The sequence below is a fragment of the Lygodium microphyllum genome, chromosome 18 (assembly GCF_053477565.2).
Source record: "Lygodium microphyllum isolate KBCC chromosome 18, Lygodium_microphyllum_v1.1.10, whole genome shotgun sequence".
Classification (NCBI taxonomy): domain Eukaryota; kingdom Viridiplantae; phylum Streptophyta; class Polypodiopsida; order Schizaeales; family Lygodiaceae; genus Lygodium; species Lygodium microphyllum.
This window is the reverse complement of record NC_141152.1, coordinates 73,867,149-73,888,435: the sequence shown is the minus strand read 5'-3', so window position 1 is coordinate 73,888,435 and position 21,287 is coordinate 73,867,149. Positions and strand designations below refer to the sequence as shown.

The 21,287-nt window shown below is 43.5% G+C and overlaps 1 protein-coding gene across 6 annotated transcripts in view; it reads right to left on the bottom strand.

The window, feature by feature from the left end:
• LOC148021024 (zinc finger FYVE domain protein) overlaps positions 1–21,287 on the bottom strand; it is a 207,190-nt gene that overhangs the window by 72,476 nt on the left and 113,427 nt on the right. For all 6 annotated transcript variants that reach the window (XM_087698861.1, XM_087698862.1, XM_087698863.1 and 3 more), the window contains 8 exons: positions 17,073–17,150; positions 16,676–16,966; positions 16,345–16,542; positions 15,699–16,184; positions 15,442–15,603; positions 14,936–15,286; positions 14,725–14,807; positions 14,484–14,588 (listed from right to left, as the gene is read on the bottom strand). In XM_087698861.1, the coding sequence (XP_087554987.1) occupies positions 14,484–14,588; positions 14,725–14,807; positions 14,936–15,286; positions 15,442–15,603; positions 15,699–16,184; positions 16,345–16,542; positions 16,676–16,966; positions 17,073–17,150 (1,754 nt within the window). The remainder of the gene's footprint in view (positions 1–14,483; positions 14,589–14,724; positions 14,808–14,935; positions 15,287–15,441; positions 15,604–15,698; positions 16,185–16,344; positions 16,543–16,675; positions 16,967–17,072; positions 17,151–21,287) is intronic.

Sequence of the window (21,287 nt, the reverse complement as noted above, 5' to 3'; positions counted from 1 at the left end):
AAGAACTGATACATGTAACTGCTCTTGACAGTGAATCCTGCTTATTAAGCATCTACTAAGCTAGCAACTAGGCTTAGACCAAGTCTGTTTGAGCACAATATATGGCAGTGGTTATATACAACAACAGAGCTCAAATAAACTCTCACTTTAAAAAGCACAATTAATCAGGAATAAGTGTACTATACCGTTGTTTTTTATGTAGTAGTCCTAGCCTAGATAAAAGAACTGGCACATGTAAGAGCTCTTGATTCTGAATCCTGCTTACTAAGTATCTTTTACACTGGCAACTAGGCTTGCACCCATGTGTATGAGCATAACATTTCCCTATACCAGTCGGTGGTTGGAAAATATGAAGCATACTACAAAGGAATACAATATGGCCACTATAATCATGCAAGCTTTTTAATCATTTCTTTATATTTTTAAGAGCGAGTCTCATTGCACTAACTAAGAGATCTCTATCCATGCATAAGAAGAGCATCTTGACAGCTGCTAGGAAGCAATCCACAATGTACCATCTGTGAGTGATCACCATATCTAGAACAATCGGATTCTGGATGACCATGTGGGTATCATCAAGTTTTAAGCCAGATCTTGCAAAACACCTTCAAGACAGACCAGGTCACTTTCTGGGGACTGAACTCATTCTAAACTCTGTGACAAAGGTTCACACAAAGCTTAAGCATATCTCCTGCAACGTAAGGCCCTCATTAGAGCCTATCTAAAGGTTTCACTCTCATTCCCACAGCCACCAAGTCTACGTGGTACCACCATTGGATTGGGCTCAGTACATTCCAAATAATGCAAACCCTTTTCTAAAGCATCTCTAGACCTCCTCCAACTTACATTGTTTCCCTCTATATCAATTCATCATATGCGATAATGTGCATAAGCACAATTGAAATAAGACTGCATGTGACTAGAATGTGAACACACCTTAGCTGCACTAATGATGGACTACTCAATAGCTGTACTTTTAGGCCTGTACAAACAGGCCCTTCTACATGAAAACCAGTATGTCTTTTCATTTATCTATGAGGAACTTGCTTGAGCATCAAAGAGATTGGGGAAAAGATAGCATAAGACTAGTATCATAAATAAATGAAAAAATATCAACAGAATACCCGGAGAAATTTGATTTATATAGGCCCAGTAGTACACCTACCAAGTACTCATGAGAGTTGCTTGATTGATATAGGCCCTAAAGCAAAAGTTGCTGAAACAAATATACTAGTAAAGCTAATAGACAGTAGGTAATGTTCTCAACAGGACCCCTCATCTCTCTTTTCATAATTAGTTATATTATGTCAAATCACAAGAGTACAAAAGTCATATCACAAGTGGCAGACAAAAAGTCACGGCAAAGAAGCAGAAGAAATTGCCTTATGCCAAGGAGCCAAATCCTCCCTCGGGAGAAGATCAGCCTGCAGAATGAGATCTAACTACAAATGTACAAGACCCTTTATCCTGGGAATATGTCCTCAAACACCAATAGTGGATTCAAAGACAAAAGCATTCTGGGTAACCCAGTTATGCCAACAGCCCCAAAATCTAACAAAATGGAACAAAATCTTCATGTGTGCCTATGCCGAGCTGGGATATTTTGCCTTAGCAAAAATCTAGTCAGAGGAACACAGCAACAAGCCAACCACGGCTCTCCCAATATTCAACAGAAGGATCCATATTTTCTTACCTAAAGGGCAGGAAATAAATCTGTGACGCAAGAAGTCTACACTAGTAGTGCAAAAAAAGCAATTGCATTCATGATTCTATACTTTAAAAGAGCTGAGGTTAGGGGAAGTCCACCACTCCAAAGAAGGACCTTACATTTGAAAGGGGTCTTGTTTAGCCAGCCTTCCATGACAATCATTTTCCACCATGTCATAGAATTGGCTTCGATAACCAGCCAATGATAATAATCATGAGATGATACACCTAGTTAGATGAATACTTTCCAAGGTTGAGTCTATTAGCCTACCTATGTTATTCATGTCAATCTATCATCTCTCGGTTGTGAGCTCCTATTAGAGTCTGATGGAGGCATAGGACCTATCGTAGTTTTAGGTGCATTTCCTTCAGTTGTCCGCTTCCTATGTGCATTCCTAGGCTAGTTTTTGCTTTCTACAGTCTACCTCTACCTGCGAGACATTGTCATTGTCACCTAAGATTTTTATATGGCCCTCCTCCCTATTTTGCTTGCCATTTTCCTCAATGTGACAAGAATTTAATGCTGGTCGGCCACCTTTTTTGGCACCTACTTGTACAAGTCGGCCAGATTTGGGCATTTATGGCTATTTAAAGCCAGCTCCCCCGCTTGGTAGACACACACTCTTCAATCTTCAGTCTTTTGTTTGCAAGTGCACTCCGACATGCCATGCTTAGTGCTGTCGTCGCCATCAACCTGATATGGTGCCCTCACAGATGTTGTGGGCTGAGTGCGGGGATTGATCAATCAATTGCCATTGTATCAACATTCTTCTTCAATCAATGCAGTATTCTTCCTTCATCTTTTGCTTCCTCTCTCTCTTTTTCTCGTGAAGATAATTGAATTAAGTAGCAATATTTACATCAGACCATCAAGTCAACTAAGAAAAACTGGCACAAATGAAAGACTACCAAGAGTCTAACACACCAATATCACACAAAAAGGACAACTGATGTGGAGCAAACAATATCCAACTACGGAGTAGCAATGTCAGGAATAACCAAATCAGCTGAAACCATAGAGAAGATCTGCCATAACACTAAACCACGAACACGGGCCACATGATCATGGGTGCCCGAGATCAAAAGCTCTCTCTCTTGGGGGCGGCAGAGGATGGGCAGAAGTGGAGCAAGAATCCTGTCTGGCATTATGGCGAACCACAGTGACCCAAGAATCCTCTTGAAGAGGTAAATTCCGCCCACCCGCAAGCGAAGCACGCTCCCCATCACCATGGAAAATGTCCTTCTTGCCTTCAATACGACCATGTTGGGAAAGCTGCTCAAGATCAGCCACAAGCTTTTGAATCGTCTGCTGAGGGAGGCGGTCTAGCATTTCCATATCTAAGTCCATAGGGCATTGCCCTACCTCCATATTTTTGTCGCATTCAAAAATGAAATGGCCCAACCCACCACATCTGAAACAGTGTCCAACAAAGGTACCCCATTTCAACTTATACACCAACGTTTGTAACCCTAGAACCTCAAAATGGACGAGGCTTCCCTATATCCCACAGCATACATGCCCTATTCCGATTGCGTGAAGCCAGCTGAGGTTCCACCAAAACCTCCCCAATCGTTCTCAAAACCAGAGGGAGCAGTCTCCAGAGATGCGCAGGGAGATCTACCACCTCTACCCAAATAGGGCATGCCTATCTCAGCATCTCCTGAAACTCAGCCATGGGCCTCCAAGGGACCACATGAACTAGCTACCCATCCATAAACAAAGGAATGTGTTGCATAATAAGAGCTCGTACTTCTGCACAACAAAAAAGAACCTCAAAGAACCCCTCGAGCCATCATAAATCCCTTCCACTAGGGGAATTTGCATACGCCCTAAAACATCTTCGGGGAACTATTCAAAACTGGCAACTATAGCCTCCAGCCAAGCACGAATTCTGGTGATCAAAGAAATCCTTCCAGTAAAATAAATATGGCTGCCCTCTCGTGGAAAGCAGCTATCTGTTGTAAGACCAGGTCGGCCCCCATGGCTGCAACTACTCGATCCCCATCCGGTATTGCGTTAGCTTTATCCTCATTACAATGGACATAATCTGACATAAGATGATTGGCAGTGGCAAGCATGAACTATAAAGATCCATCGGGTTGTGAACAGGAAACATGAACTTGTGGTTGAGATAAATTCGGGCCAAAGACCGGTTCTTCGACCGACATCCTTCGACATTTGCCCATCTCTTCACAATCCTACAACGGCCCAAGTTCATCAGCCAAGGAATCACTATCCGGATTGGTGAATTCTTTGTCATTCCCTTGCCCAATGTACTAATCGAGAAAGGCCATATCAATGCCATTAGATTCCTGCAAATTTGCCACGAAAAACCAGATTCCAAACACAAGAATTCTTTCTCTCTCTCTCGCTCTCTCTCTCTCACACTCTTTCTCTGTACAGGGGCAGGTCTGCTCTCTTTGTCGATGCACAGGGGCAGATGGCATGTGTAATTATGTCTGGTCTGCAGGCTCTGTATAATGGCGCTCAGAGGATGCACAGCAGACTGCTCGGACAACAGGCCGATTACTGCCTAGGTGCATGAAGGCTGACCACGCAGAGGCAGGGCAGAGCTGTCCCTTCTTCTTATGCAGCAAACTGTGCCTAAGGAGCAGATCTAGGCACCAGACGAAACACCGAACGCAAAGCAAGAGTGGTCGCAGCAAACTTACAGACGTGCAGGGGCAGAACTTGCGGAAAGCTGGAGAAGGCCCTGTGCAGAACAAGCGGAAGGGCTCAGGCGGCGCGCGAGACTGAAACAGGCGCCCACAGCAGGATCAAAGCACGAGTGCCAGCAAACAGACGGAAAGGCTCGGCACAGTCAACGCACAAGAGTTGGGCTTCAACATGAATCCCCACCATGGGCTGCACGAACAGGCAACGAGCAGCAGATGAGGCCACACACAGGCGACAGGCAAAAATGCACAAGCGCCAAGGAGAAACCCTAGGCGGGAAAGCCCGCTACTTCTCTCCATGCCATCTCTCTCTCTCTCTCTCTCTCTCTCTCTCTCTCTCTTCGTAAAAGGTAATTGTATTAATTACGGAAAAAAGGTACAAGTTTACATGATTACAAGATACACGAGGGCTCTAAGCCAACGTGTGTGAAATCCCAGTACTAAGTCACAAAAAAGTTACACAAGTCATGGCAAAGACCCAGAGGAAATTGCCATAAGCCAGGGAAGCAAGTCCTCCAGAGGGAGCAAGTCCGAGTGCCGAATGAGATCTATCTGCCAATGCAAGAGACCTTTAAGCCAAGCAATGTGTCTCGGTACATTAGAGGCCGAATCAAAAAGAAAAGCATTCCGAGTGGTCCAATTGTGCCAGCATCCCCAGTATCTGAAAAAGTGGAATAAGATCTTCATATGCAATTGTGGCGATGTGGGGTATTTTGGCCGCACAAAAACCCAATCGAAAGGGGTTAGAGAGGACCCCACCACTGCACGCCAAACCTATGACAAGAGCGACCAGACATTCTTGGCGAGCGGGCAAGAAATAAATCGATGTTGGGCCAATTCTACATAGTGGTACAGAAGAAACAATTGCCATTCGAGATTCCACGCTTGGAAAGGGCCGAGGCAAGAGGAAGACCACCAATCATCACCCACCAAAGAAAGACCTTACATTTGAAAGGTGTCTTATTCAACCAACCCTCCATCAAAGTTGCCTTCCACCATGACTGAGATTTCCGAAATCCCCATACAGTATTAGCTTTAACACCCAGCCATTGATGATCTTTAATCAGAAGATGATACACCTGATAAGCAGAGGCCTTTTTCCAGACTCAACCGGCCTGCAAAGTCCCAGTCCTGCCAAGGACAATCCACAGCAAGGGCAGGAAAGCGTTGCCTGCCCTGAAGCACTAATAAAAGCTGTTCCCATAAATCATGGTATCCACGCGGGATTCTGAAAAGTCTCCTGGCAGTACGAAACGATGCGAAGACATTACGACTGGCAGGGGTGGCATCCGCAACTGAAGTCACACCCAAACGGGCCATGCGGTTAAATTTTGGTCTGAGCTCATGCTTGTCTTCCCATGAAAGTAATCTCGAGACTGCCAACAATTCCAATTGAAAAGAGTTCGTATGCAAGCGGTCCTCCGCTGGATGCCAATGCGCCTTTTGGACCACCGCTTTCCAGTAGCCGACCAAATGCAGTAACAGAGAGGAGGAGGTACTAGAAAACCGAGAGTCTGCATTAAGAACATGCTACCAGGAGCCCCGAAGTTGTGTATTATCATGCTGAAGCCCGCTGTCCTCAAGAAAATAACGGGCTATAATGGTCCACGAATGATGATCCACGCACATAGCGCGAAAAAGAGACCAACGAAGAGCCAGCATATGAGTATCAGCATCCAAAATAGCTCCACCACCCAGGCGTTTGGGTGTACATGTATGTGACCACGAAATCCACGAAATACCTGCATGCAATGAATCCTTCTTCCATAACATGAAACGAATGGGGCGAGTGAGAGCCTTCAAAGTAGTAGGAGTCCACGGCAGCAATGGCAAGAAATATGTGAGCATTGGCAACATAATTGTCTGAGCCACTTTGAGGCGGACATGGAAGGGCCACTCTTGCGACTTCCAATACATAAACTTAGCTGCCAGTTTCTGTGAAATCCACTCCAGTAGTTCCTTTGGCAGAACATCAACACCCAACGGGTACCCAAGATGCTTGACAATGGAGCCACGGGAAACAACCTGACCCTGCCAGTCCAATGACTGTAAATCAGACTCCGTGCAGCTGAGAATGGCTGATTTGACGGCATTGATGCAAAGACCCGAAGCATGACCAAAGAGCGTCCAAACATCTAATGCCTTGCGAATGTTGTCCTTGTCTGCACACAAAATCATAAAGCTATCATCAGCCAAAGATTAGCTAATGAAGTGTTGTCCCAAAGGAAGCGACAATCCGGCCAGCTAAGCAGAAGCTGCCATTGAAGATAACATTGAAAGAACCGGGTGGGTAGCCAAGGCAAAGAAGAGAGGACTCAAAGGGAACCCTGTCTCACCGAGCGTGCAAGGACAAATGGCTCTGTAACCCCACCATTGAGCATAACACGCGAAGAAGCCGCAGCACTAATGGTGTAGATCAATCGGGACATCCGAATACAAAAACCCATAGCAGACATAAGTTCTCCAATGAAAGACCAGTCTAAATAGTCAAAAGCCTTTTCCAGATCCAATTGAATCAATACCACTTCCTGACTAGAGTGCCTGGCATAGTCAATGGCCATTTGCACATTTAAGATATTATGCAGAATGTTGCGGCCCTTAATGAAACCATATTGAAGAGGATGCACAATAGCTGGAAGATGCTTGTGGAGCCGATTCGCCAGCACTTTGGAAAAGATTTTATACATCGAGCCCATCAAAGAAATTGGTCTCCACTGTTGCAACATTGACGGCAAAGGAACCTTTGGAAGCAATTTGATAAGGCCTTCTTTCCATGAGGAAGGCATGACCCCTATTTCCCAAACCTGCTGAAACATAGCCGCCAATGGCTTCACCAGTTGGGTAGCCGAGCTCTGAAAGATTTCATTGGTGAGACCATCCCAGCCAGGGCTTTTATCCTTAGGCAGGTGTAATAAAACATCCATAACCTCCTCACAAATATCCGCCTCCAAAGTAGCTTGCATATCAAGTGGAACCTGATGGCAGACCAGATCATAGAAGACTGAACGTGTATGGGTAACCTGGTCTAAAGGCGACGGCGAAGAACCAAGAAGATCCAGAAAATAATTCTTGCACATATTAACAATGGTGGGCGGATCAGTGACCATGCGACCTTCTGAATCCTGGAGTCTGGTCATATTTTCTCGCGCAGGAGAAGAATGCAAGGCGCGAAAGAACTTATGAGTCTGACAAGCACTATCTTGCAAATTGTCAGTCAACTTGTGCAATTTGGCCTGCTGATAGGATTTCAACTGAAATTCTTTAATAAGATCAGCCAAACGCTGCGCCAGGGACAACAGAAATTCATCATCTGGGGTGTCCAGTACCAGTGAACGAACCAAAGCCAGTAAGTCCTCCGCTGCATGTCGACGCCGCCGACAAAGAGAGGCATGATGGATCCCATACTGGCGAGCAACCCGTTGCACATTTGAGAGCAGTCGTTCAAAAGAAGCTGTGCCCTCAGAGGCAAAGTCCAATAAAAATCTCTCAATCAAATGCTACATATAGCCCTGAAAGATTAAATGCTTCAAATAAGACGAATTGAAACGTAAAGGGAGTCTATCCAGCAACTACATAAAAGGTGCAATGGGGTGTGCCAGTATCTCAAGCTGGAGAGGGAAATGGTCCGACAGAGGCAGAGTATGTGGCTGCCACTAAGACATGCAAAGAGGCTTTATGGCTTTGATGCCTAGTGGGAGAGCTTGGCATTACTAAGACTCCTATTCTCCATTCTGATAGTCACAGTGCTATCATGCTAGCATGGAATCTCATCTTTCATGCAAAGACAAAGCACAAACAAGTGAAGTATCACTTTATTAGGAATGTACTTGACAACAAAAGCATTGAGCTTGTCAAGGTACATACACATGATAATCCTGCAGATCTTCTTATGAAGGGTCTTCCACCAGAGCAGTTTGCTCGTTGCTGCAACAGATGATGGGGAGTTGGATAGTTGTGTATTTCAACTTTGTATATACTTACACTTAGCTGAATATTTTCTCCACCTTCAAACATGCTGCCTTTAGGTGGGAGGTTGTTGGTAATAAAGGGCCACTATGCCTTTTATACATCCTCGGGTGTGAACACACTCTTAGCCCTTAAACTTTAGTCCTTTACATATAACTATCAAAAATCCCTAAAGAGTGGTACAACTCTTTTGTACTCACATAGCGTGCATCTCTCTCTCTTTTTTTTTTTTTCGTAAAAGGTAATTATATTAATTACGAAAAAAATACTGGATTACAAGATACATGATGACACAAAGCCATCATGTGAAGAGGTTTTCTCTTTCTCTCTCTCTCTCTTTTTTCTGCATCTCTCTCTCTCTCTCTCTCTCTCTCTCTCTCTCTCTCTCTCTCTCTCTCTCTTTTCGTAAAAGGTAATTGTATTAATTACGAAAAAAGTACAAGATTACATCTCTCTCTCTCTCTCTCTCTCTCTCTCTCTCTCTCTCTCTCTCTCTCTCTCTCATTTCCATTGCCAATCATTGAACCTTCACTGCACGTAGACCATCACAGTGTAAACTTGACACCTTTGATCTTTGGGCTCTTGTTTCTGATTTTGTCTCGCATCCTAAGGAGGATCTACCAAATGGGACTTCTATGGATTATGCATCCTTGTGGGATCATCTCAACTCTTGAGTCAGTTCCTTTATTTTTATGAGTTTGCATGATTCTTTCCTTGTGCATGTTCACAGGTTGAAGACCGCGGTGATAAGTATGAAAGAAGCTTGCGTCTTTGTATCAGCATAGGACATCTGCCCACAAGATTTCCCTTGAGAAGCAGTTCTGGATGCTTAGTATTGATGACTCCTCTATGAAGCAGCAAATCACTAAGATGGAGGACATGAGGAGTGAGCATGCCTCTCTTGGTCAGATGATATCCTCTGAAGACATGGCTATGATCCTTTTGACTCAATTGCCATCTCCTCGGTTTGATGTCTTCTATACCAATCTTATCACATCGAGGAACCACGAGACACTCTTATGGGAAGAGCTTTCACGGCTTATCTTGAAGCATGACGAGCGACTCAAAGAGGTTTAGGCCAATGGTTTTGGCTCCACCAAGGCATTTACTGCAAGTGGAGGGAAGAAGGAAAAGGCGCACACCAAGGACAAGAAGGATGAGAAGAAGGAGAAGTAGCCTAAGTGCCCACACTGTGGAAAGGGCACTCATCCCGAGAAGTATTAGCAAAAGTATCCCCATTTGAAGCCAAAGAAGAAGGATTCCAAGGATACAAATGCCACCCTTGCTATGATAGAGTCTGACTGTGTGCATGTCTTTGCCGAGGAGAATACAGCTCTTTCTTCTTTCACTCAGAAGAAGCCTTGACTTGTGGACAATGGAGCCTCTTCTCACATGACCTATAGATAGGATTGGCTTCAGGACATGAAAGCCAAAGCAAACACTCTCACCATTGGAGACAACTCTACCATTCCTGTTTACAAAGTGGAAACTATTCCTTTACTGCCAAACATGTAGACTCCTTCAGCCAAAGTTCTCTATGTACTACATTTAGGTTTGAACCTCTTATCTGTTCATGGTCCTAGAAGGGTGGGCTTTACACACTCATAGCCTTAGCCAGGAGGTCTTGCCATGAGCTTGGACTACTTTGGCATGCTTGTTATGGTCATCTAAACATTGACGCTATCCGACAAGCTTCTCAAAAGAAGATTGTGGAGAGACTTCTTGATTTCCCTCCTATTCGCAATTTATACCTCAGTTGTTTGAGAGGCAAGCAACATAGGTAGCAACATCTGCAAGTTGCTAGTAGGAGAGCTTCTATACTACTTCAGTTTGTACACATCAACCTTTGCAAACCTATGTGCACCGCCTCCCTTGGGAAGGCCAAGTATTTGATGTTGATTATAAACGACTTCAATTGTTATGTGTGGCCTTATTTTCTGGAGTACAAGAGCGAGATGTACTCCCATTTCTACAAGTGGAAGGTGTTTGTGAAGACACAGACTACTTCCAAAGTTCGTGGTGTATGAGCACATCACGGTGGCAAGTTTACTTCTAACCTCTTCTACAACGGATGATCGAAATCGAGTGCAGAAAAGGCCTACTTACGCTCCAATAGCCTCTCAATCTGACCCTAAAAATCACAGTATCCAAGAGGGTGTTAGCAATCTAGCCAACTAATGAGTGAGTCAAGGCATGTGGTTTTGTGGGCTAGGTATTATAGATATTTTAGGCATTTCTTATTTGTCATTCTTATGGTGATTTTGGCACTTATGGCTAGCCGACCAACATTATTTGTTGGACAACCTCATGTATTGATGGCATCATTTATTGCCTATATTTTGGCTCCCTTCTCCTCAATCAAGCTCATTCATCATTTGCATATTCCTATGCATGCCTTGTCGGAGAGAGGAAGCTAGTGTCAATGCCCATGCTACCAACAACTCACTATTGTACGCAACTATCTCATGTTTGATATATAGATTTCATTTCTAGAGTATACCTCTCAATTCTTCCTTTGTAGTGTTCTTTTGTTTTCTTGTGTTTTCTCTTTTAAAATTGTCTTTTCTCTTGTGTTGTGCAGTCTATTACAACAGTCATCTACACTTCCATCCCTACACCCACTTCTGACATGGAGATCCAGAAAAGTCTTCTAGTTGGACGGAAAAACTATGAGAGTGCACAATGGAGGGAATCACAAACACAGAGAGAAAAGGAGAGAGGAGCAAGCAGGAAGAGAAGAATGATTTGCACTGTAAAACTAAGAAAGTTGAATACAATGAGGACTAATCAGTGCTTGTGGGCAGCCCAAGGAAGAAAGCGTAATGCAATGAGCACTAATCAGTACCGGCACGCAGCCCAAGGCATCAACAAGGACACCCGATCAAGCTGAATAATGATGACAACACCTTTGACAGTGACCCAAATGGTAACGGTGAGGGATAGGAAGAGTGCAGCTTGCTGTCAATAATGGAAACCAAGAAGACTGCAGCCACCTAACGGAGCACTTGCTGAAGATAGGAAAGAATAAATGACCAGCCAGCTGGGTACAACTATAAATAGCCAAATATGCAGAAAACTGGCCGACCGGAAAAAAAATATGCCAGAAATGCTGGACAACATGCATAGATTGCTGATGTGGCATCACTAAATGTTGGCAACTACTACACTTGGTTAGCCGATGCCTTTTCAAGATCGAGCCATCTGAAAAATATTCACCGTCAAAGGCGGCGGCTCGATCTAGGACGATTTTAAGCGTCAAGCAGTCGACGGGCGCCCAAGTGACACGTCCGGATTTTTAGTAATTTTTCTGTCAGTTCGGACGGGATATGGGAGCTGCAGGCCTGTCCGGGATGCCGAGACGGACGCCCAGAATTTTACAGCACGACAATTGGAGCCCGGACGAGGTAGATAACCAAAAACCGGCCGGGGCGCCCAAGAGAGTGGCCAAATTGGAGAAGTGAAGAGGCATGGTTAGTGGGGGGATGCCCTTTGGCTCCCCACACCCCCAATTTTTTCGTGAGGGGCAAGGAAGTGCCGTGAACAGACCCGCGCGGAAAAAACGGCGCCCCCCTCCCCCCAAATCGAGATGCAGGCTATCAAATAAGCCATGGATTCAATCATAGCAGGCAACAAGATTCAATCTTCGCTCCGCATCGCTCCAATTCACACGAGGAATGGCAGCCTGTAGAGGGAGAGAGAAAATCAGTCTTTCTCTCTCCTCTCTCTCTCTCCTCTAAGAGGGAATTCATGTGGGAAGAAGAAGGAAGAAGAAAGAATGATGGAGGCTTGTCCGGCATAGCTCCCAATCTTGCCATGGACGATCAATCCCCACAAATCCCGAATATTAACCTCAAGGGATTCCAAAAAGTCTCTTGGCAACGTGGAAAGACATCAATCCATTGTGACTCACCAGAGTGGTATCAAGGACAGAAGATAAGCCTAGATGTGCCATATGATTAAATTCAGGATGACCCATCCTATTTCCCATCCCAAGAGAGTAACTTTGACACAGCTAACAATTCCATCTTAAAAGAACTAGTCACCAAGTGATCCCCTACCGGATGCCACTACACCTTTTGAAGAATCAACTTCCATGAGCAATAAAAAAATTGGGGTGTCGATCAATGCACATAGCATGAAAGAGAGACCAACAAAGAGCAGCTATGTGAGCTTCCATATTCAAAATAGATGCACCACCTATACTTTTAGGGATGCAAAATGGCTACAAGAGATCCAAGAGATACCGGCATGCAAAGAGTCCTTTTTCCGTAGCATAAAACGAATGTATCTAGTAAGATCTGTCAAGGTAGAGGCAGTCTAGGGCAAAAGCAGCGAAAAATAAGCATGGATTGCATAATAGAATGTGCCACTTTAAGGTACACATGGAAAGGCCAAGCATGTGATTTCCAGTAAGTAAACTAGGCTTCCAATTTGTAGAAAATCCATTGCAACAATTGCTTTGGCCACCATGAGGAATTGCCATACCTTGCCATTGTAAGGATTGTGAATCCAATTCAATACAGCTAACGAGGAAGGGGGAAGATTTGGCAACATTAATATAAAGACCAGAAACATGTTTATAAAGATTCCACATGTCCAATGCCTTGTGGAGGTTACCTTGTTCTGCTTTGAGAATCATAAAAGTGAAGGTTATCTCATTCTGCTTTGAGAATCATAAAAGTATCATCTGTCAATGATCGGCCAACATTTTGGAAGGGGAAAACCAGCCAGCTATCCCATGTCCACCAAATGAGATAACATGGGGAGGATAAGATGGGTCCCCAAGGCAAAGAACAAGAGATTCAAATGGCAGCCCAATGTAACTGAGCACGTGAGAGTGAATGGCTCAATGATCCCACCATTCAACATGACCCACAAAGAGGCATCTGATCACAATTGGTGAATGAGATTCACAAGCCTCCTAGCCAATGGAAGCAAAAACAGATCATTCAGAGAATCAAGTAGTAAAGAGCAGGCGAAAGGTAACATTTCTTCAACAACCTACGGATGCTGTCTCCAAAGAGAAGCATGAGAAATGCCATAATGTTGGACAACCCTCTGCACATTATGGACCAATTGCAAAAATTTGTCACTATCCCCAAAGGGAAATCCATTAAAAATCTGTCAACCAGCTTCCCCATATAATCATTTAAAATTGGATGTTTCAAATAAGATGAATTGAAATGCAAAGGCAATCATCCCAAAAATTGCACAAAAGGAGCAACTGGGTGTGCAATCATGTCAAACTGAAAAGGAAAATAATCAAACAACACATATTGTTGCAGAACTCACATGTCCAAAATCTCTAGTAAAAAGACACCATCTTGCATAATATATATACGATCCAGTCGAGACTATGTGGCAGTAAGCTGTGATGACTAGAAAGTGAAGTCTCAGTCCGATGGACAAAGCTGAGACCAAAGATCCTACTTCAAAACAGCCAATGCAAAATCATGCCACACACAACTCTCAAGTGAATCCATCACCGAGTGCTTAAAGGTAGACTGCAAATGATGAACACACATATTAACATCTCCCATCAACCTGCCCAGCCCTGTCAAGTGATAAACAAGCTTTTAGGCGGTCCCATGGATCCCATCTAGACGATAAATCATCCAGCACATAGAGCCTAACCAATCATATAACCTCCCCTTCAAACAGAATTTCAAATACTAGACAATGGCCTTGCACATTATTCTTAACAAGAACTAGCTGAAATTTTGCATGCACGGCTATGAGCACACCTAGATAGTGTCCTGCTGAACCCCTGCATGGTACAAATGGAAACCATGGCAATCCACAATTTTGTTTGCTTCATCATAACTCTTATGCTCAAGAGCACATAATACATCCCATCGATTATCATGCAAGATATGCTACATGTCATGCTGTTTACTGTGTGAGCAAATGTAACACACATTCAAGTGGCAAGCCTCATATATCATGACAAAAGGAACCAATGTTGGGGCTGATTTTGCCTCGATACCTACCATTTGCTGTTTAGTCATCACCAACTATACCCCAGTTACCTATCTGGCATGTCACTTGGTGATTTCTCCTAAATTAAAAAATCCTTATACAAAAGAAAACTTCACTGCTTGCTTACATTTAAAATATGTTGCTGGATAACTTACAGGGAACGAACAGATGAGACATCCACAGGTGGGCTAGACTCCATGGTTAAGATTAAGTCTTCTATAATGGGAGCTGCATCACCCTTGTGGAGTCGTAATGCCTGCCTGCAAACCATCACAAACATCTGTTTAGAAATGCTACAACAGTCGCAGGATCATAAGTCCTACATAAACAAGTGAACAGAGTTTCTCCTTAAAGCCTGGCAAACTAATAAAGGTTACTTCAAATCTTTCAACTCACTTTAGCTTGACCCGAGCCTGTGCATAGTGTTCCATTTGGACAAGTGCATGAGCCCAAGATTTCCAGACAGGAAAAGCATCCAGCTGTGTTCACAGTACATGTTCAGTATAAAGACGTATCTTCTGGGCATCAATGGTTCTCTAAATTCTTTACATTCATAAGTTAATGAAAACATCCTCTTTCAAACATGTAGCTGTGGAAGGAGAAAGACCTTGCACTTTGTACAACAGTATACGGCCATGCTGTATTGCTCTCCATTGATTAGCCTATCACAGAGATTTTTTGCAGCATTCTCATTCAAAACATCATCTAATGATACCATAACTCCAGATCCCAGTAAACTTTGTACAAGTTCTGCTCGACTCAACCACTCCACCACCTGAAAGAGAAGCTCAGAGAGATCCTCAGAGAGCTCACTATCAACATTTAAACTCTTGGTAGTCACTTCGTTTCCTCCAGTTTCGCTAGATCCATAGCCACTATCTCTGGCTGCTTCACCTAAGGCCACTGAATCTTGGCTTCCTAAAAGTTTCTTGAGCTGAACTTTAGCGTGCAGCAATGCCTGTAACCCACCCAAAACAAGTTCTCAAGAGATAATTCATATCAGAAAATACAAACTAATTGGCAGACTGAAGTGTTTTCACCCAACATTTCACTCTCCCTAGACGCAAAGGATACAAATCTATTGCAAAACATGTATAAATGGCTTATAAATACCTGCACAAAAGCCTCAGTGGCATGGAATGCTCTTTCAACTGTCTCTGAAGAGGCATTTGAGGGCAGCTGTTCAGAGTTCAGAAACTGTTTCATCTGTTTTATGCAGATCCTGACACAAGCTTTTACAGCAACTGTTTCGGATGAGCATAACGCAAGAAGAGCCTATGAAAACATCAAGACCTGGTTAGCTGCAACTCTCATGGAATTTAAAACATAGAGTCTCAGCTTTCCATCTTTTCTCTACTTCTCGATACTACCTTGAAAAGTGTGATGCAGGGTGCACTTTCATAGCGGTGAGAGCTTCGCACTGTGTTATCCTTTACTGGATCGCCAGTTAAAACCCAGCCTTCAGTCATAGTAACAGGAGTCAGACGTTCAAAGCTATCCTGAGCATAAGAATGTACTTTTTCTTCATGCACTCCCGTCATTGCATCCCATGCAGCCTTCTGGGATGGGGATAGAGCTGTACTCTTTCGTTTTCTACTTGTTTCTTTTGGAACAATCTTATTGCCACTATCCTTTGTTGTCCAAGAAAAGGCTCTGCGTGCTTCCCTCTGCAGATTTGACATGCTAGCTCCAAAATTTCCTCTTCCAGATGGAGTAATGCGATTAGAAGGCTTGCTAGAACCTGCTTGCACGGCCAGCCTTCGTTCATAGTTCGGATATATACTAACACTGATAGCCTTTGCAGCATATGTGAGGATGAGATTGTCATCTCTGAGGGAGGGAAATGCATTGAGTAACTGTAAAGAGGCAAACTATATTCAGAATCTTGCTTTCACCAGTGACATTTTCTCATTTACGTTGAAAAGGGGAAATTTTGGCATACTGAACAAAGTTCATTTGACTGATCATCCGATCATTTAAATTTGAGGTGGAGAGCCAAAATCCAAACCACAATACCTCTGAAGCCACTTGCAGTTGTTTCCACATAAGCAGTGTCTCCAAGATAAGCTGTGGGTGCTGATGCAATGCCGAGCAACGCTGTTGCCACGGAATGGGCAAAGCCCCCAACATATGTAGCCCTAATGCTAGCTTGTGCAAATGATCAAGTTGATCCTCTGATAATCTTGTCGCTTGTTTTTTAAGAAAGAAATGCACCTGAAATGCTCAACGAAACTAATCACAAACCTTTTTCATCAAGAAAGCAATAAATGCCAAAGACGGTGAGAAGGCCAGAAGATATCCAATACAATTTTTTAAATAGAAAAGAGCTTCCAAATGAGTCTATTACCAAAAGCTGTTTGGAATGTAAAGTAGGAAGCTGCTCCATTGCAGCCATTGCTACAGGCAGAGCATCCTCTGGCACCTTTAAAGAGCCAAGAAATCGTAAGGCTTCAGCAGGACCTCCTCCATTGGTGGGGTCCAGTGTTAACAGTTTCACAACCTGGCGACCTTGCAATTCACGGCGAAGTTCTTCCCTAAGTTTGTAAGTTTCTGCAACTTCTAATGCTGCCGTAACTGCCCCTCTGCCTGCGAGCCTTAGAGCCAATTCTTCTGGATCTTGCTGACACAAGGTCTCCACCTTTGTAGCCAAAAGAAAGGGAAAAAACCCTCAGCGGACTTGCAGAACATGAGACATCAACCCTGACCTCTCAATATCTAGTTTTCACTCTTGCCAACTCACTTACTTCTTGCCAATTGCTGAATCTGCTATCAGCACGAAGGATTCGACCATAAAGCTGCAAGGACTGTTTAAGTCTTACAACCTGCATCAGACATTCATCAACTAAGTCATGCATTCACAAAGGCATGAAACACGCACAATGAAGTGTTTAAGTATAGAGAGAAAAGACTGCACACAACCTTTAGAGAAGCACCAGGGTGCAAAAAGCAAATCTAGTTAGAGACTCATCAGCTCTTTATGCACACTGCTTAAATATCATATTAAACACCAGGGTGCAAAAATCAAATCCAGTTAGAGACTCGTCAGCTCTTTATGCACACTCCTTAAAGATCATATATAGCATGTACTTTTGCTGGCTTTTTAATTGATCCCTGATATGATACCATGAATCGGTTTTCAGTTGCATTCATCATTTGATCTTCTGTCTCTAGTAAACATTGATAGCCCCCACAGCCAAAAGGAGACATTGTATCCCCCACTTTGAAAATACATTCTTCATCGAAATAGTTGCATTTTGAATACCTACTTCTTTGGATTTGAGAAGCTAGGAGAGAGAATTATTGGGATCATGCCCTATTGGCCAGCCAAGCACCTCTTCACACCAAATACAGACAGAGATTGGCAGATTTAGATCCATACCTCCTGGAGGAGCACATAAGCCAGATCTGTCAACTGCAGCCGGAGACAAAGGAGCACTACGTCTGCAGTTATTTGTCCTATTATGAGATGCAGGGAAACTTTTATTGTCTCTTCAACTATGGATCACACCAATCATTAATGACCCTGACTATTTCTCCTTCAGATACAACAGCTTAGACAGACTCTCCTCAGAAATAGAGCACAACCACACCAAGGGCCTATCCAGAGGCTGATTGCAGATTTCTTCACCAGAAGTACCCAGGATGCTTCAAAGCAGTCTCAATCTACATCTAGGACTATTGAGGAGGCCCCAATCTGCATCTACACAAGGAATATTGATTGATTGAAGTGTCCAGCTTGGCTGATCCACCTGTCCTAGATCCTGACCCATGCATCAGCGACACATGTATAGGAAGATACAAGAGATTATTATGCGAGCTAGAGTTAGCCACCCTCTGGCGGGGGAAAAAAAAAAGAAAAAAAGATTCTTATCTACAAGAGACAACATTGAGGCTGTGTGACAATGACCAATGAGGGTTCTTTTAGCATCATATGTATCTTCATGGTTCCATGGGCCTCTGACCCATGTATTTTTGGCTTTCTATATTACTTCTAATTTAGGTGTTATGGTGTCATGTTTTGTACCCTAGTATCTTGGCATCTCAGTCTTCATCACCCATAATAATACCAGTGAAATTTTTCTTTTAGCTTTTACCTTTTACTCACAGTGTCTTCTTCAAACAATGGAATAACTCTAGAAATGGTTGAAACTCATTGTTTCATAGGTCATGTTGGCCTTTTGTAAATGTTAATAAATCACTCGTTTCATCTCATCACACACATGCTACCCTCATCAACATGGTGCAACCATGGTGGACTAGCCCCATTGGAGTTGGATACTATTTTTCCAAAGAGACGGTGCCCATCTACTTAGGAGAGATTTTCAGACTACTATATAATGTCAATCCCCACATTCCACTACTTAAGCTCACAAAGTATTTCACTGAGGCATTACAGGCAATATGTACAACCTTCCCCACTCATGGCCCACGTAATGAGCTACTTCCGAGATGATACCCCAGAATAATTGGCATAATGATGAGTGCTGCAAGGCTAGAGCACATTCTGCATAGAGAGGTGGCATTAGGATCAACTATCGACAGATAGGCAAAGCTACTCTTCATATGCTTCACAGGCGAAAGAAAAGAGTCTTTCCTATCTCACATGGAGAGAGATTTGTACCAGCTATTCTTGAGCCAAGATTCTAGAAAGGCTTCGAGACTTTTCAGAGAGCAGTGCCCAGTCATGTCCATCACATCCCTTGACATATGGGGACAGTATGAGCCAGCCTCTGCTCGGTATTAGATCAGCCCACTAGGGCACAACAAACATTACATAGATAAGAGAGATGATCACGATGGCTTTGTAGCTGAGCACCTAAAATATGCTAGAGATATGGTGGCAGAACTTCTAGCATACATGTTTAATGGAGCCATGTGTGAAGGCTTCCCAGAGAGTTAGAGCACTAATACCATGGTACCCATTCTCAAGTCAAATGATCCCACCTTACCTGATAATTATCATACCATCGAGGTTGGCCACAAATTGGCCAAGGCAATGCCTTTATCCTTGAGTAAGAGTTGAGTCAATGGGTAGAAAGAGCAGGCCTTAGAGCACATGGGCAGGCTGGATTCAAGAGAGGCTTTCTAAAGATGGACCATGTCTCCACACTCCAAAGCCATATGAGAGACGGATCTATTGTTGCTTTGTGGATTTCTACAAAGTTCTTGGCCAGGTTCCAAGGGACAAATTGATGGGTTATATAGCATGGGACTACCTAGAGAGTTCACATGGGGTATTCTAGCCTTATATGAGCAGGTGGTTGGCAAAGTATGGACACTTGAGGGTCTTTCAGCTCATGTTCACTCCACCATTGGAGTGAAGTAGGGGTGTCCTCTCTCAGCAACCCTTTTTTGGACTATACATTGATGAGATCCTATACTATACATCCAAGGGAGCAGATAGAGGGACCCCACTAGAAAGTACTCTGATACCTCTCTTGCTATGCATATTATATTATGTCAATAGCTGATTCCCCACAAGGGTTACAAAGGCATTTGGATGCACTATACTCTTATGTGGAAGATAGTGGACTCTCCATCAAACTTGGTATTACAAAGGTCATAGTATTTAACACTACAAAATGTATTAGGAGATCAGCATTGAACTTTACCTATGGACGCACTGAGCTTTACCTATGGGCAGCAGGAGGTGGAACACATGGATTCTTATACATAGTTGTAATTTCCCTGACATACTGGCTTTGTGTGCAGCAGCAACCTCATGAAACCCCCCTTTTCAATCTGAAGTTCACAAACACGCACACACATGAGAACGTGCACGCGTGTTTTGTGGTGCACACACACACACATATGTACATATGCACGTGCATGCGCACACAAAGGTTATACATTTGGGCACGCGCATGTGTGTGCATGTGTGCGTGTGTGCGTGTGTGTGTGTCAACTGACAAACAGCTTTTCCAATTGTTTGGAGTCAACCAAACTCAAAGGATCCGACTATGTCCTATGGTATACCAAGGTGCAGACCATCATTGTCTACCATGGCCTCTAGTCCTAGTTGACAAAAACATACCCAATATCATGTCACCGGATGTCTCCATCAACAAAATTGACATACAACAACAAGAAGGCCTTCACATTTCTGCTTCTCAACCTCTCCAACACAATGCTTCAAGAAATTCGCATGGAACAACATGCCCTTGGCCTTTGGAAGTGCATCACCAACCGGCTTAGAGACTAATCCATGGCTCACATCCTACAATTGGAACAGGAGTTGTATCTCCTTCAGTATCATGTATCTACATGCATGTACACACATGCAAGCGCCTGCATGTGTGCACACACATATATAGAAGAGAAAAGTAGCATGATGGCTTTGCCGCCACCTCCAAAAACCAAAAAGACACATAACCACTGATGTTACTAAACAATGACATCCATGATGAGCACAAGATAATGACATTGCTGCTGTTGATGGAGAAAGCTCCTACCCCAAACAAAGAAAAAAAATTAATGACCCTCGCTTTCCTTTGCACTATGCCCATAAATAGGCAGCAACTGGATATATCCCCCCCAATATTCCAAAGCACACTCCAGATCAGATTGTGGTTTCACTAGGGACAGTCATCTTAGATAGAGCTGTTGAGAGATGCATAGCACAATGCCCGCTGCCCACCACTCCATGTCACCACTCAAGGGACCACCTAAGGATACATATGACATTGGCACACCATCCAGAAGCTCTACCTCAACACTTCTGTTTCATAGCCCCATGAGAGATGTATTGGGATGATACTAATCCTCATATGAGTTCCACATTGTATCAATTCCCTAGTGTTTTGGGGTGTTTTAGTTCTTTGGTATTTCCTAGCTACATATTTCCTCTTAGATTAAAGTTTTTTTATTCTTCTTGCAAAACATGATAGTCCCTTGAAATTCCAATGTATCTTTTTTTGTCTCATAGGCCGATTTGGCCTTTTATAGACATTAATACAACT